This window comes from Trachypithecus francoisi, unplaced genomic scaffold, assembly GCF_009764315.1.
Source record: "Trachypithecus francoisi isolate TF-2019V2 unplaced genomic scaffold, Tfra_2.0 Lachesis_group1, whole genome shotgun sequence".
Taxonomy (NCBI): Eukaryota; Metazoa; Chordata; class Mammalia; order Primates; family Cercopithecidae; genus Trachypithecus; species Trachypithecus francoisi.
Genome location: NW_022681454.1, coordinates 101,884,086 through 101,901,285, shown reverse-complemented (window position 1 = coordinate 101,901,285; position 17,200 = coordinate 101,884,086). Strand labels below are relative to the sequence as shown.

Below are 17,200 nucleotides of genomic sequence, written 5' to 3'. Positions count from 1 at the left end.
ACTGCCTGTGTAGAATAAACATTCACAGGACAATTAAAAAAAAAATTGTTTTCTAAAGAGTCAGGCTGCTCTGATTCAGTTAGACCACCCACATGGATACATTCTTGGTTAAAATGGGTACTTCTAAAGTGATGTGCTAAGAATGAGAATGCCTGTGGAAACCATGAAAGCAGGTTTCCTAACTCTCCAGGTACCTCAATAGATACGCTGTTTGACCCAACAGCAAAAGGTTGCAAAAGTTCTATAAAGCTTAGGGAATGCAGCCTGTACTAAATGTGTGGATGAGGGGAATGCTGAAGAAGCCAGTGAATTAGAGACCGACAGAAACAGAGAAGTAGAGGAGCTAGAGAATAAACTAAAGTGCATGTATTTATTTCTTTAAACATTTATTAAGCGTTTATGTGCCAGGCAGGATATTAGGTGTTGGGAATATAAAAGACAGATGAGATATAGATGTAACATCAAGGCCTCATAATAAGTGACTGGAAAATGTGGGTTTGGGAGTGAGATTGTCACTTTCTAGTGATGTGACCTTGGGAAAGATACTTTTCCTCATTTTCTTCATCTGTAAAATGAAGAACATAAAATATCTACTTCTTATCTTCGTGTTGAGATTAAATGAGTTACTGCATTCGAATAGTGTGTAACGTGTAGTAATCAATTATTATAATTAAGACTGGTGCTTTTATTATTGTATGATTCTTTCCCTAAAGTTATTTATAGTCTGATTGGGGCAATCAACAACTAAACTGCTGGTTATGATGTGGTATAATAGGCACTACTAATTCATCTACTAATTTAAAGTTATGAAAAAAATAAGAAAACAAACCTGTTGACAGGAAGGAGAGAAGGGGAGGAATGGAGGTAAATGCAAAAGAAGCTTCTCTAGTTTTCTGTTTAAAGTCTTGCCAAACTTCTGTGCTCCTCTGGATGTGTTTGGATTTCAAGATGTTACGCAGTGGTATTAATCTGGCAGGTGTGATAGTTCTTCTATTAATAAGACAGAATTAGACTGTGGTAGTCCCTTAATTCAGTATTCACCCTGCATTCACCATTGCCTACCTAAGTTTCATACTCCATCCAACATCCAAATTAATATTTTTTAAAACACAAATTTGCAGATGCTTTTCTTGTACAAGAATGCTTTAATGGTCTCCTGTTGCTTAAAAGATAAAATACAAAATTCTTAACATTGCTACTCAACCCTGTGTGATCTGGCTTCTGCTTACTTCTCTATCCTCATTTTGCAGCATTCCTCCTTTCTCACTTCTATCCACTACAAAGTCTTCTTCAGTGTTTCTAACTTACTTCATTGTGTCCACACCAGGCCTTCACCAAACTGTTCATTCATTCAATACATATTTGTTAAAAGCCTGTGTATTTGCAAGGTGTTCTTGTAAGTACTGCAGGTAAAACAGTGATAAAAAGTGACATATATTTTTCTGGAGCTTTTATTTTAGTCAGATAAACAGACAATAAGCAAAATAAACCCCAAGTAAAATCTCAGGTGGTGGTAAGTGTGTCAAAAGTTAAGCAGGGAATGGGGCTAGGGAATGTTAGGATTGTTGCAATTTAGAAAGGGAGGCAATCTCAGTGAGAAGGTGTTATTTGAGGAAAGACCTACAGGAAGTGAGGAAACAAGTAGTGTGGACATGTAGAGGAAGAACAGTCCAACAAGAACAGCAAGTATAAAGGTCCTGAGGTGGAAATAGGCCTAGCATATGTGAGTATCAAAAAGGAAGTCAATGTGTCTAGAATGGAAGTAAAAGAGAGGAAATAGACCTACATTCTCTCTGCCATTTTCAACCAGAAATCTGCACTATTTTTTTAAACCTGACTGATCTTGGAGAGAGAGAGAGAGAGAGAGTGTGTGTGTGTGTGTGTGAAGTCTTCAGGGAAAGAATACACCATAAATTGCATAGAAGTTAGTTATTTATCAAAGAAACTAAGTTGAATGATGTTTTTAAGAATGCTGAAATCATGCTAGTTGCTTATGGGAAGGGGTAGCTCTACCTAATTTTTTTTTGTTTTTCTTGATTGTCGATGTTCAGACGTGACCTTGTTAAAACGAAAGCCAGCCCCGGTCCCATTTACCTTTTAAATCTCATCTTCAACACTCCTTCTGCCTTCTGCTTCACTTCCACACTGGCACCCTGGTGCTTGAAGCACACTCCTGTCTCAGGCTCTGACCTTCACTGTGTCCTCTCCCTGGAACACTCCTTTCCAGGTATGCACATGGCTTCCTTAAATTGCCCTTAAGTCATCTTCTTTATAGTATCTGCCAACCATCCTTTAAAACTTTTAACCCTACTCCCATTCCCCATCTCATACTTTTTTTTCCCTTTTCCATAACAACTACCAATTTGTAACCTGCTATATAATTTATTTATTATGTTTATTGTTAATTTCTCCCAGCTAGAATGCAGACTTCATGAGGGCAGGGATTCTGTCTGTTTTGTGCCTGCCATGGAATAGGTGATCAATAACTATGAAATGAATAAATTAATGCATCGTGTATGTGTGTCACATTTGTTTCATAGGCTTTTGTGGGTACTTTTGCTGTTCTGTGATTTGTCTTGTAGCAGCAAGAAACTTGTTCAGAGCAGTTACGAAGCCAACTGTGTGGTTGGAAGAACATTTAAGCAGCAGAATACTGTTTAAGTAGTATTCTATCCACTTAGCTTGTGATTCATCAGTATGCCATCATTATTCAGATCTTTAGCTGTCTAGACTGTTAACCTGAATAGCATCTCCCACACTCCTAATAATGCCTTCCTCAAAGTTTGAGCTTGCCTGGGCAAAAATTCATCTTTGTCTTCCTACCATTTTATTCATATTGCCCACATATAATGGGTTATTTCAGTGTTATATCTCATTGAGTGAATATTTAGAATACCTGTCTGGAAAATATTAAAAGACTAGATTCAGTTTAAATTCAAAATTTCTTCAGTCTTAATGTAGTATTGATATGTTTATTTTGTGCTTAATTATAAATTTGGTTCATTGACCTCCCCAATCAAATATATAGTGCCACTTACTAGCTTTATAACCTGAGACAAATGACTAAATCTCTCTAGGCCTGTTTGTTTATGTGGATGATCATACTACCTACCCCACAAGGGTATTGTGAGTATTGAATAAGTTGATCAGAGGTGTTTGGCCCCATAGCGTGACGCCTCCAGCTTTGTCCTTTTGACTTAGGATTGTCTTGGCAATGCGGGCTCTTTTTTGGTTCCATATGGCCCCAATGAGTTCTTAATAATATTAACTCAATGATGATGACACTTTTGCTACTGATGTTAGCTGCTAGTAGTAAAAACACTGGTAGAGGCTTTTGCTCGAAATTGAAGCTGGGAAAGCATAGATAATGGCTTATCCCTGTAATTTCAGTTCTTTGGGAGGCCAAGATGGGAGGATCAGTTGAGGCCAGGAGTTTAAGGTTGCAGTGAGCTATGGTCAGACTACTGCTCTTCAGCCTGGGTGGCAGAGTGAAACCCTCTCTTAAAAAAAAAAAAGGCAAAGGTAGTGGGAAAGTCAGAGGTCTTTCTTCTTGTGATAGGAATGCTGGTTAATCAGGAAGATACTCTTAAGAACCACCTGTATATATGGCTTTGTATGATTCAGGGATTTTTTTTTTTTTTTTTTTTTTTTACAGCCAATTGATTTTTTTTATTATTATACTTTAAGTTCTAGGGTACATGTGCACAATGTGCAGGTTTGTTACATATATATACATGTGTCATGTTGGTGTGCTGCACCCATTAACTCGTCATTTACATTAGGTATATCTCCTAATGCCATCCCTCCCCCTGCCCCTCACCCCACGACAGGCCCCAGTGAGTGGTGTTACCCTCCCTGTGTCCATGTGTCCTCATTGTTCAATTCCCACCTATGAGTGAGAACATGTGGTGTTTGTTTTTCTGTCCTTGTGATAGTTTTCTCAGAATGATAGTTTCCAGCTTCATCCATGTCCCTACAAAGGACATGAACTCATCCTTTTTATAGCTGCATAGTATTCCATGGTGAATATGTGTCACAGTTTCTTTTTTTTTTTTTTCTTTTCTTTTCCTTTCTTTTTTTTTTTTTTCTTTTTTTTTTTATTATACTTTAAGTTCTAGGGTACATGTGCATAACGTGCAGGTTTGTTACATATGTATACTTATGCCATGTTGGTGTGCTGCACCCATCAACTCGTCAGCACCCATCAATTCATCATTTATATCATGTATAACTCCCCAATGCAATCCCTCCCTCCTCCCCCCTCCCCATGATAGGCCCCAGTGTGTGATGTTCCCCTTCCCGAGTCCAAGTGATCTCATTGTTCAGTTCCCACCTATGAGTGAGAACATGCGGTGTTTGGTTTTCTCTTCTTGTGATAGTTTGCTAAGAATGATGGTTTCCAGCTGAATCCATGTCCTTACAAAGGATGCAAACTCATCCTTTTTGATGGCTGCATAGTATTCCATGGTGTATATATGCCACATTTTCTTAATCCAGTCTGTCACAGATGGACGTTTGGGTTGATTCCAAGTCTTTGCTATTGTGAATAGTGCCGCAATAAACATACATGTGCATGTGTCTTTATAGCAGCATGATTTATGATCCTTTGGGTATATACCCAGTAGTGGGATGGCTGGGTCATATGGTACATCTAGTTCTAGATCCTTGAGGAATCGCCATACTGTTTTCCATAATGGTTGAACTAGTTTACAATCCCACCAACAGTGTAAAAGTGTTCCTATTTCTCCACATCCTCTCCAACACCTGTTGTTTCCTGACTTCTTAATGATTGCCATTCTAACTGGTGTGAGATGGTATCTCATTGTGGTTTTGATTTGCATTTCTCTGATGGCGAGTGATGATGAGCATTTTTTCATGTGTCTGTTGGCTGTATGGATGTCTTCTTTTGAGAAATGTCTGTTCATATCCTTTGCCCACTTTTTGATGGGGTTGTTTGTTTTTTTCTTGTATATTGTTTGAGTTCTTTGTAGATTCTGGATATTAGCCCTTTGTTAGATGAGTAGGTTGCAAAAATTTTCTCCCATTCTGTAGGTTGCCTGTTCACGCTGATGGTAGTTTCTTTAGCTGTGCAAAAGCTCTTTAGTTTAATTAGATCCCATTTGTCAATTTTGGCTTTTGCTGCCGTTGCTTTTGGTGTTTTAGACATGAAGTCCTTGCCCATGCCTATGTCCTGAATGGTACGACCTAGATTTTCTTCTAGGATTTTTATGGTATTAGGTCTAACATTTAAGTCTCTAATCCATCTTGAATTAATCTTCGTATAAGGGGTAAGGAAAGGATCCAGTTTCAGCTTTCTACTTATGGCTAGCCAATTTTCCCAGCACCATTTATTAAATAGGGAATCCTTTCCCCATTTCTTGTTTCTCTCAGGTTTGTCAAAGATCAGATGGCTGTAGATGTGTGGTATTATTTCTGAGGATTCTGTTCTGTTCCATTGGTCTATATCTCTGTTTTGGTACCAGTACCATGCTGTTTTGGTTACTGTAGCCTTGTAGTATAGTTTGAAGTCAGGTAGCGTGACGCCTCCAGCTTTGTCCTTTTGACTTAGGATTGTCTTGGCAATGCGGGCTCTTTTTTGGTTCCATATGAACTTTAAAGCAGTTTTTTCCAATTCTGTGAAGAAACTCATTGGTAGCTTGATGGGGATGGCATTGAATCTATAAATAACATTGGGCAGTATGGCCATTTTCACGATATTGATTCTTCCTATTCATGAGCATGGTATGTTCTTCCATTTGTTTGTGTCCTCTTTTATTTCACTGAGCAGTGGTTTGTAGTTTTCCTTGAAGAGGTCCTTTACATCTCTTGTAAGCTGGATTCCTAAGTATTTTATTCTCTTTGAAGCAATTGTGAATGGAAGTTCATTCCTGATTTGGCTCTCTGCTTGTCTGTTACTGGTGTATAAGAATGCTTGTGATTTTTGCACATTAATTTTGTATCCTGAGACTTTGCTGAAGTTGCTTATCAGCTTAAGGAGATTTTGGGCTGAGACGATGGGGTTTTCTAAATATACCATCATGTCATCTGCAAACAGGGACAATTTGACTTCTTCTTTTCCTAACTGGATACCCTTGATTTCTTTCTCTTGCCTGATTGCCCTAGCCAGAACTTCCAACACTATATTGAATAGGAGTGGTGAGAGAGGGCATCCCTGTCTTGTGCCAGTTTTCAAAGGGAATTTTTCCAGTTTGTGCCCATTCAGTATGATATTAGCTGTGGGTTTGTCATAAATAGCTCTTATTATTTTGAGGTATGTTCCATCAATACCGAATTTATTGAGCGTTTTTAGCATGAAGGGCTGTTGAATTTTGTCAAAAGCCTTTTCTGCATCTATTGAGATAATCATGTGGTTCTTGTCTTTGGTTCTGTTTATATGCTGGATTACGTTTATTGATTTGCGAATGTTGAAGCAGCCTTGCATCCCAGGGATGAAGCCCACTTGATCATGGTGGATAAGCTTTTTGATGTGCTGCTGAATCCGGTTTGCCAGTATTTTATTGAGAATTTTTGCATCGATGTTCATCAGGGATATTGGTCTAAAATTCTCTTTTTTTGTTGTGTCTCTGCCAGGCTTTGGTATCAGGATGATGTTGGCCTCATAAAAAGAGTTAGGGAGGATTCCCTCTTTTTCTATTGATTGGAATAGTTTCAGAAGGAATGGTACCAGCTCCTCCTTGTACCTCTGGTAGAATTCAGCTGTGAATCCATGTGGTCCTGGACTTTTTTGGTGGGTAGGCTATTAATTGTTGCCTCAATTTCAGAGCCTGCTATTGGTCTATTCAGGGATTCAACTTCTTCCTGGTTTAGTCTTGGGAGAGTGTAAGTGTCCAGGAAATTATCCATTTCTTCTAGATTTTCTAGTTGATTTGCATAGAGGCATTTATAGTATTCTCTGATGGTTGTTTGTATTTCTGTGGGGTCAGTGGTGATATCCCCTTTATCATTTTTTTTGCGTCTATTTGATTCCTCTCTCTTTTCTTCTTTATTAGTCTTGCTAGCGGTCTGTCAATTTTGTTGATCTTTGCAAGGCCGGCGGACCCCGCCCCGCCCCCTCGCGGGGATGGGGGGGCGCCGTGGGCCTCCCACTTATTCTACACCTCTCATGTCTCTTCACCGTGCCAGACTAGAGTCAAGCTCAACAGGGTCTTCTTTCCCCGCTGATTCCGCCAAGCCCGTTCCCTTGGCTGTGGTTTCGCTGGATAGTAGGTAGGGACAGTGGGAATCTCGTTCATCCATTCATGCGCGTCACTAATTAGATGACGAGGCATTTGGCTACCTTAAGAGAGTCATAGTTACTCCCGCCGTTTACCCGCGCTTCATTGAATTTCTTCACTTTGACATTCAGAGCACTGGGCAGAAATCACATCGCGTCAACACCCGCCACGGGCCTTCACGGATTCAGGGATTTTTTAAGAGACCTAAGGACCAGAGCGTGGTGACTACAAATGTATTCGCCAATACTTATAGATCGTAAGGTAATAATCACAAACACCTGCATGAAAATGAGATGGATTTGTTTTAGGGTATAACAATAATATGTATTCTGATGTATTCATTTTTATAGCTTTATAAACATCTTTTCTATAATACTGTTTTCCTGTTGATAGGTTGTGTGTAGCTTTCTGTTATGTCTTTCTTGGGTCCATGCTAAAATTTGTCTGTAGAGATAGTATATATAGTTATATACCTGTTAGTCAAATTATGAGTTGTGTAACTATTTTACTTTACTAAATATTTCCAGATTGTTTATAAAAGAAGTTGTGACAGGCCAGGCGTGGTGGCTCACACCTGTAATCCCAGCACTTTGGGAGGCCGAGGTGGGTGGATCAGGAGATAGAGACCATCCTGGCTAACATGGTGAAACCCCATCTCTACTAAAAATACAAAAAATTAGCCGGGCCTGGTGGCAGGTGCCTGTGGTCCCAGCTACTCGGGAGGCTGAAGCAGGAGAATGGCCTGAACCTTGGAGTCGGAGCTTGCAGTGAGCCGAGATTGCGCCACTGCACTCCAGCCTGAGCAACAGAGTGAGACTTCATCTCAAAACAAACAAAAAAGAAGTTGTGACAATTTATACTCCTGCCAGCAGTATATAGAGTTCCAGATAACCTACATCCTTACTAATATTTTAGATTATAAGATTTTTAGGTTTTTGAAATAGTATCTTATTGTGATTTTAGCATTTCTCTGATCAGAATAGGTATCTTTTAATAAATTTAAAAGTCATTCATGTTTCCCCTTCTTTTAATTATCTGTTCATATCTTCAGCCCATTTTAGTTGAGTTGCCCTTTTTCTTGTTTAGTTGTCAAAATTATTTCTAAAGTCTGGAAGCTAATCTTTTGTCATTTTTGTGAAACCAATATTAAGATTTTGAACTTCTGCTTCTTGATATTTCTTCTTCAGCGTTTGTTCTTTTCTAGTTGTCTGTCTGTTAATACTTGTACACATAAGACTCCACAAGAGGGCATACCCAAAGCTTAAATTTGACAGGATTTCCTTTCCTGTTGAAATTATACTGTATTTTCAAGTTAAATTAGAGGTGATTTAGTGTATATCTCTTTTTGTAGTAAAAAGTGAGGCCTGTAGATGCAGAGTATTAAAGGTTGGAAATAAAGAGAACCAGTCTGGTATTTTTGCTGGTAAGTAAAATCATGACGAATTGGCCCTAAACACAACAATATTGTAGAGTTTAATAATTTTCTACTTGGGTACTTAATTCCTCAACGTATGTAACCATATTGCTAGGTAATGTTGAAATTGGAGTTCTGAGGACCAACCAACCAACAGAAATATCCACCACAACCAAGTTAATGTCAAGACAGTGTATGTCTCTGTGTGAGGAAGGACTTAAAAAAAAAAATTAATGCCCATCAAAATTGTCCTAAGTAGGTCATAAGTATGTGGGCTTCCTATTCACTGGTAGCATTCATGCAGATTGTGAATGAGCACTAACAATCTTAGCATTTTAGGGCTAGGATGTGTCTAAAGATCCTCTTATTGGCCGGGCACAGTGGCTCACACCTGTAATCCCAGCACTTTGGGAGGCTGAGGCGTGTGGATCACGAGGTCAGGAGATTGAGTCTACCCTGGCTAACATGGTGAAACCCTGTCTCTACCAAAAATACAGAAAAATTAGCAGGGCATGGTGGTGGGCGCCTATAGTCCCAGCTACTTGGGAGGCTGAGGCAGGAGAATCCCTTGAACCCGGCAGGCGGAGGTTGCAGTGAGCCGAGATCGTGCCACTGCACTTCAGCCTAGGAGAGAAGAGCATGACTCTGTCTGAAAAAAAAAAGAAAAACAAAACAAAAAAAAGTCCTCTTATTTAAGCCATTCTTAATAGCTGAAGAAACAGATCTAGATGGTTTAGTCAAGATAGTTTGTGGTAGAATCTAGATGTTTTCCTTTAAGCCAACGGGACTTCTGGCTTGTCACATTTGTTCTCTTGGAAGTGGAAGTAGGGATAAGGAAAATTATGAGGTAGGATTTCTGCATTAGCAAGGAGGAACCTCTCAGATATTTTCTGATTCTGCAGTAGGTTGTTTGATTCTGATTATACCTGGGTGTCCCATCTTGGTTTCCCCAGCACGTTAAGATTACCTTTACAGTGTTTGTCACAAATGCCGTACCATTTGTTAACATGACACTCTCCATGTTATTGACTGTTCCGTAAACATCTCTGTTACTGGCCCGAAATAGGTACTCCGTAAGTATTTTACTGTATGAGTGAATACCTGTTAATAGAAAAAAATAAGCAGTAAAGGGAAGACTGGGGAAGAACAGAACCTCTATAGGAAAGTTACTTAGGAGATTCTCAGAGTAAGAGAAAGTATTTAAAAGAAGAGAACTGTGAAGTAGATGGGGTTATATTTGAAATAAACGCCATTCAATTGTTATTATAATTTGCACATAAAAAATAATGATTAGTAGCATGAGTTCCAATACAATCTTTACCATTTAGAAACCATGAGTTTGTGCAAGTTTAAACTGTGTTTCAATTTACTTATCTATAAAGTGGAATTCGTTATGGTACATTATTCATGCAGTATGTATGTATATACGTATATGTTGTGTGTGTATATATTAGCTAGAAAGTGTTTGTCACCTATGGCCAGTATGTGAGATTAACAATTTTGGTTATTCTTACATTTTCTTGGTAGTATTAGTATTGGAGGCAGTGAAATGTTGTTGGACTTCATTTATTAATTTTATTTTAAGATAAAGTAAGGCCAGGTTATTTCTGAATAAACTACTATTAGTACTAGAAGGAAAATATTGGAATTTCTCTAATTCTTAGCTGTAAATAAGTTTATTTGTAATTATTTATATAAAATTAAAGGAAATAAACTTAGATAACCTGAAATCTTAGATAATAATGATAATCTGAATCTTGGGATGACAGTCTCTGTATCCCTTTTAATTTGAATTTAAAGCAAATAATTTTAGGGAACTTCTACAGTTCCATTTAGAATCAGGCAATTGTGAGGCTTTTTGGGAGAGGTAGTGCCTAAAGGATCTTTAATCTTACTAGCAAATTTCTATTATGGTCTTCATTTATAAAAATTCCCATGTATTTATTTTGTAACGAATGGGGTATAATCTTGCCAGTAAACTAAAGAATTGATGTCTTTTCTTGTTTTTATCAAGGTCCTTGAGATTTGACAGGTAGAGGATTTTTTAATGGAATGAATGAGACAAAATAGATTTTTATTTTCTTTAGTAGTGTTTTGTCCTTTCATTTATAAAGGGAAAACTGGGTTCCTTCTAATAATTTAGATCCCTGTGCTGTTACCATGTCAAAGGAAGCGGTGAATGATGGAAGCCACAGTTGAGGCAGTCAGTGGAAACACAGAAACAAGGGCACAGACAGTGGGAACATCCACTGAAACTCTGAAAGTGCATGTGAATTTATTCCCTGACTGAACTTGGAAGATGAGTATGTCTGGATATACCACCCACTCGCAGATGCAATTATACTGACAATTGAGAGACAGAGGGAGGAAATAGTATACATCTGTTTTAATTATTATGATCCTTAGGGACATACTGGCCTGTTGGCCTTGTGCCTATGTAATTTCTGATAATGTTTTCTTCGGATTATTGTTATCTATAAAACTTTGTGATTATGTGGAAAGATTAAAGAACATTATAGTATTAAGTTACATTTCTGCTTTTTTTTTTTTTTAATTTTAGACTTGGGAAGATCCCCGTGAAAAAGATAAGAGCACGAACTGCTTTGGAGATAATGATCCTATTGATGTTTGTGAAATAGGCTCAAAGGTTTGTTTTATAGACTGTATTAATTCTAACATGAGTTTTGGTTTATTCATGCCATAAAATTTCATTTTAGCCTCTAGTTTTTCAGCTCTTCAGAGTTCAAGCCTGTTGATTTCTGTGTTATCAGTCCCTCTTTTTATCTTCACTTTCTTGTCTTAAACCAGGGGTTGGTAAATTATAGCCCTGTAACAAGTCAAAGCCAGCCTAACACCTGTTTTTATAAGTAACAGAGGTATGCCCATTCATGTACATACTGTCTATGACTGCTTTTATACTACAACAGCAGAGTTGAGGTGTTGTAGCAGAGATTATATGGTCTACAAAGCCTTTTATTATTATTTTATTATTTTATGTCTACCATCTGACCCTTTATGGAAAAATTTGCCAAGTCCTGTCTTCACCTTCCTTGCCTATTATTTAGATAGAAACTTCAATTCTCATGAAAGTCATCTGATACTTTTTCTTTTTCTGTGTGCCTGCTTCCAGGTTGCCACATCCTACTGAGTAAAAACAAAATCCACAATTTCAGAAATTGATGCTACCCATCAATCCTTCTATATGTCTTTGGTTAGTTCTTTCTTCTATTTTCTACTACATTTATTGTTACTATTTCTTGTTCTCTGCAGACATTTAACTCTTCCCCATTTTTTCTCACTCCTAGAATAACATCTTATCTTTAATCGTGTAGAGCTCAGAAACCAGCATGTAAAAAATCTCAATGTGGTTTAAATTTGTATTTATCTGATGATTAGTGATGTAGAGCATTTTTCATGTGTTTCGTGGCCACTTATATTTCTTTTTTTGAGAAATGTCGGTTCATGGCCTTTGCCTACTTTTTGATTTTTTTTTTTTTTCTTTTTGAGTTGTTTGTCTTAGTCCTTTGTTGGAGGCATAATTTGTGGATATTTTCTCCCATTCTGTAGGCTGTTTACTTTGTTGATTATTTCTTTTGCTATGCAGAAGCTTTTTAGTTTAAGTCCCATTTATCTGTTTTTGTTTTCATTGCATTTGCTCTTGGGGTCTTCAACATAAATTCTTTGCCTAGGCGATATCCAGAGAGTTTTTCCTAGATTTTCTTTGGGAATTTTTATAGTTTCAGATCTTAACATTTAGGTTTTTAATCCATCTTGAGTTAATTTTTATATGTGATGAGAGGTAGGGGTCCAGTTTCATTCTTCAGCCTATGGCTAGCCAGTTTTCCCAGTACCATTTATTGAATAGAGTCTCCTTTCCCCATTATTATTATTATTTTTGTTATTTGTTGAAGATCAGTTGGTTATAGGTATGTGACTTCATTTATTTGTTCTCTGTTTTGTTCCATTGATCTATGTGTTTATTTTTGTACCAGTACCATGCTTTTTTTATACCAGTACTACAGGTATGTGGTATAATTTGTTGCTGGGTAATGTGATACCTCCAGATTTGTTCTTTTTGCTTAGGATTGCTTTGACTGTTCTGGCTTTTATTTGGTTCCATATAAACATTAGGATTGTTTTTTCCTAATGCTGTGAAGAAATGACATTGGTAATTTGCTAGGAATTACATTGAATCTCCAGATTGCTTTGAGCAATATTGACATTTTAACAATATTGATTCTTCCAATCCATGAGCATGGGATGTTTTTCTCTCTGATTGTGTCATCTATGATTTCTTTCATCAGTGTTTTGTAGTTCTTGCAGAGATCTTTTACTCACTTGATTAAATGTATTCCTGGGTAATGTGTGTGTGTGTATGCGTGTGTGTGTGGCTGTTGCAAATGAGATTTTTTTATTTGGTTCTCAGCTTGAATGTTAATTGGTGTGTAGAAATACTATTAATTTTTATATGGAGATTTTGTATCCTTAAACTTTATTGAAGTTGTTTATCAAGTCTAGGAGTCTTTTGGAGAAGGCTTTAGGGTTTCCTATATACACTTATCATGCCATTAGTGAACAGAGATAATTTGACTTCCTCTTTTCCAATTTAGATACCTTCTACTTCCTTCTCTTGGCTGATTGGTCTGACTAGGACTTCCAGTACTGTGTTGAATGGGAGTGGTGAGACTGAACATCTTTGTCTTATTCTGGTTCTTAGGGGAGATGCTTTCAACTTTTTCACATTTGGTATGATGTTGGTTATGGGTTTGTCATAGACAGCTCTTATTATTTTGAGGTATATTCCTTCAGTGCCTAGTTTGTTGAAGGTTTTTATCATGACGGAATGTTGGATTTTATCACATGCTTTTTCTGTATCTATTGAGATGATCATATGGTTTTTATTCTTAGTTTTCTTTATGTGGTGAATCCCATTTATTGGTTTGTATATGTTCAACCATCCTTGAATTCCTGGAATAAACCCTACTTGATCATGATGAATTATGTTATCTTTTTAATGTGCTTTTAAAGGACACAAGAACAACAGTGGAGTGTTGAAGCCTCCCACTATTGTATTGCTCAGTTTTCTTAGGTTTAGTGGTAGTTATTTTATGAATCTGGGTGCTCTGATGTTGCGTGCATGTATATTTAGGATAGACTTTGATGACTGTATGCCTTGGTGGTATTCATCTTGCATAGTATCTCTCAAGTGTTTTCTGAATTTCTTGTATCTGGGTGAAGAATATGGAACACTTCATGAATATGCGTATCATCCTTGCATCTTATAGCCAGAGCAGTTTATTCCTGTAGTTAATAAGACCTGAAATAATATTTACTGAATATGAAATAAATATATGATTACCATCTAAAGAATAGTTGTTAGTGGTATGCTCCTTTCTTTCATGCCTGGCTGTGAGATGAGTGGTTGAATCAGCTGTAAGAAACATAGTGGTAGGAAGTCTCTTTTAACACCACATTGTTAATAGGCAGAGGGAAAGAAGCAGAGTCCTGGAAGTTGGTAACAGACTTAGAACCACAAATATAGAAAACTTTAATGTTGTAAGTCCCTTGAGGGATTCTTGCACATTCAGTGTCTAGGAAAACTAAGTGTTATACTTTGAGCATAGATTTGTTGAATTGATTTGGATTGAATTGAAGTGTGGTGGTTTTGTAAGACTTCTACCATTTATTCCTAAGCATCCAGTTTTTGGTTTGATTGAGTTTTCCTTTCTAGTTTTTAACAATGTTACAGCAAAACAGTGCTTTGTTTGAAATAAAACTGTGCCTTTCTGTTGCATGTGAAGTCAAAGGGTGTGTCTCATTCTGAGGCAACTTGGTAATCTGCTGGGCATGCTTCCTTGCTTGCTTTATAACCCATACATGTCTTATCTGTTCTTATATTGTTTGAAATTTTAAAGTAAATTTTGTGAATAAAAATAGAGAAAACAATTTAGAATGTGCTTTTTTTTTTTTTTTTTTTTTTTTGACACAGAAGTCTCACTCTGTCGCCCAGGCTGGAGTGCAGTGACATGATCTCCGCTCACTGCAAGCTCCGCCTCCCGGGTTCATGCCATTCTCCCGCCTTAGCCTCCCAAGTAGCTGGGACTGTAGGCGCCTGCCACCATGCCCAGCCAATTTTTTGTATTGTTAGTAGAGAAGGGATTTCACCATAGTAGCCAGAGTGGTCTCGAACTCCTGACCTCGTGATCCACCTGCCTCAACCTCCCAAAATGCTGGGATTACAGGCGTGAGCCACCACGCCCAGCCTAGAATGTGGTTTTTAAAAGCTATATGTGATTTCCAGGAATTCTGATACCCTGCTGCCAGAGTCATCTATAGGATTTCTCAACTTTGACACTATTGATATTACAGATGGATAATTATGAGAGAGGACTGTCCTCTGAAGCATCCCTTGCCATTTCCTAGGAGATGCTAGTAATACCTCCTCCCCAGTTGTGACAACCCAAAATGGATATTGCCAGATATCCCCTAGAGGGCAAAATTGGCTTTGGTTGAGACCCTCTCATCTAGTGTATCTAGTGTGTTAACCAGTATAGCTGACTTTAAACTGGCAATTATGTGATAACTTCAAATTTGAACATTTTTGTTTTATAAAGGATCTTACATGTCTTTTGGTCCAATATACCATACCCTCCTGAAGCCTTCTGTTCTCCAGGCTTTTTATTCTAGTTGTTCTTTATCTGACAGAGTTTCTAGATTATTTTCCCCTCTGGTTACTTTTCACTAGATATCTCTGTTAATGCCCCTGTTAGAATGGAGCAGTCTGGGCTCAGTGGCTTATGCCAGTAATCCCAGCACTTTGGGAGGCAAGCTAAGAGGATCTCCTGAACCCAAGAGTTCAGGACCAGCCTGGGCCACATGGTAAGACTGAGTCTCAAAAAAATAATAATAAATAAATAGAATGGCATACTACCACAGCTAAACGCCCTTCTCTAAATATGATCCAGCCTGTATAAATTAGCAATTACATATGCAGTTGTAAAATTTTTCTATGGACTACTTTAGTTTTGATGTATATTCAGAGCTGCAAATATCGTCCATATCTTTATAATCACTTGTCGTATGTTCCTTTTGGACTTGAGAATCTAGAATTTAAGCAGCCAGAGTCCAAACTTGAGGACATGTATCAGAAATACTTTGTGATTGCAGCTGGTAAGAAGCATGCCGGAGGGCGGGGACTGGGAAAGGAACAGACAGTATTTCAGACAATGGAGACCTCAACTGTAGAGGGAAATTCTTTGTTTATAATGTCTTTTCCTGTGGATAGTGTTGTCATTATATTTCCTCCACAGATGTAACTTTAGCTATTAACCCCTGGAGGCATGCAAAAAGAGCAGCTGAGCTAATCACACAGTGGCTTCTGTGAGTTGGTGCCAGTATCCGTTCAGAGGAGCCCATATAAGTCTGCACATCTCCCATTTTCCATCTCCAGAGACATCTTTCTGTAGTTTTTCAAGTGGGAGTCTAATTTTGTAGTGGAAGCAGCTTAGTAGTTTACCTGTAATTTGCAGACTAAGAAAGATGAAACTTCTTTTTCTATTAAGAAATAGAAAAGCAGGTTAAGAAATCAGAGGTTTGGTGTTTTTTTAAGAATGCTATAAACAATGGTTACATGCCCTTTTATAGAATTAGATCACTGTAGGAAATAACATATAAAGTGTCCCTTAGAAAATCTACTTCCTTGTCTTTGATCCTTTAGGATATGTATACTTCATGAGGCACATACTTTTCAAAAAAAATTTCTCGTAGCATTTTTGTTTACTGAGAATGGTAAGGGGAAAAATGAATGATTTCCTTTAGGAACCCAAACCTTAATACTGATGCTTATAGTAAAGTACTAGTCTGTAAACCATTATTTGAGGTGCTCTATATGAATTATCTCATTTTATTCTTAAAACTGCTACCTTGTGAAACAGGTATTTTTATTTTCAAATTTAATATAAAATTATATTCCAAAGAAGTTGAGTAATTTCCCCAAACTTACATTGCTAGTAAGTTGGCAGAATTGGGATTGAATTCCAGGTATCTTGTCCTGGAGCCTGTGTTCCTAGTCTATACCAGGGGTGTCCAATCTTTTGGCTTCCCTGGGCCACATTGGAAAAATAATTGTCTTGGGCCACACATAAAATATACTAACACTAACAATAACTGATGATCTAAAAAATAAATAAATAAAATCTCGTAATATTTTATGAAAGTTTATGAATCTGTGTTGGGCCACACTGAAAGCCATCCTGGTCTGCATGCTGCCCATAGGGCACGTGGGTTGGACAAGCTTGCCCTATCCCCTTCTGCCTCTACTGCTAGTATTTGTGAGAATTGATCCACATGTTTATCCATCCTATTTATATTCTGTACAATTTGCAGGTTATAGCCATATGATTTCAACTTTTATTATTTAAAATGACAAAATTCTAATTTTTGAGATTTGCTTTATTAAGATACGTTTGATTAAATTCAAGTCTTGATTTAAATCAGCTGCATTGCAACAAGTTTTTCAGCAAAAAGTTTATGTTCTTTTGCTTTAATTTGA

The 17,200-nt window shown here is 37.5% G+C and overlaps 1 protein-coding gene across 2 annotated transcripts in view; it reads left to right on the top strand.

The window, feature by feature from the left end:
- The window catches only part of PPA2 (inorganic pyrophosphatase 2), a 113,720-nt gene that overhangs the window by 26,752 nt on the left and 69,768 nt on the right, over positions 1 to 17,200 (top strand). For both annotated transcript variants that reach the window (XM_033214914.1, XM_033214913.1), the window contains one exon: positions 11,210 to 11,296. In XM_033214914.1, the coding sequence (XP_033070805.1) occupies positions 11,210 to 11,296 (87 nt within the window). The remainder of the gene's footprint in view (positions 1 to 11,209; positions 11,297 to 17,200) is intronic.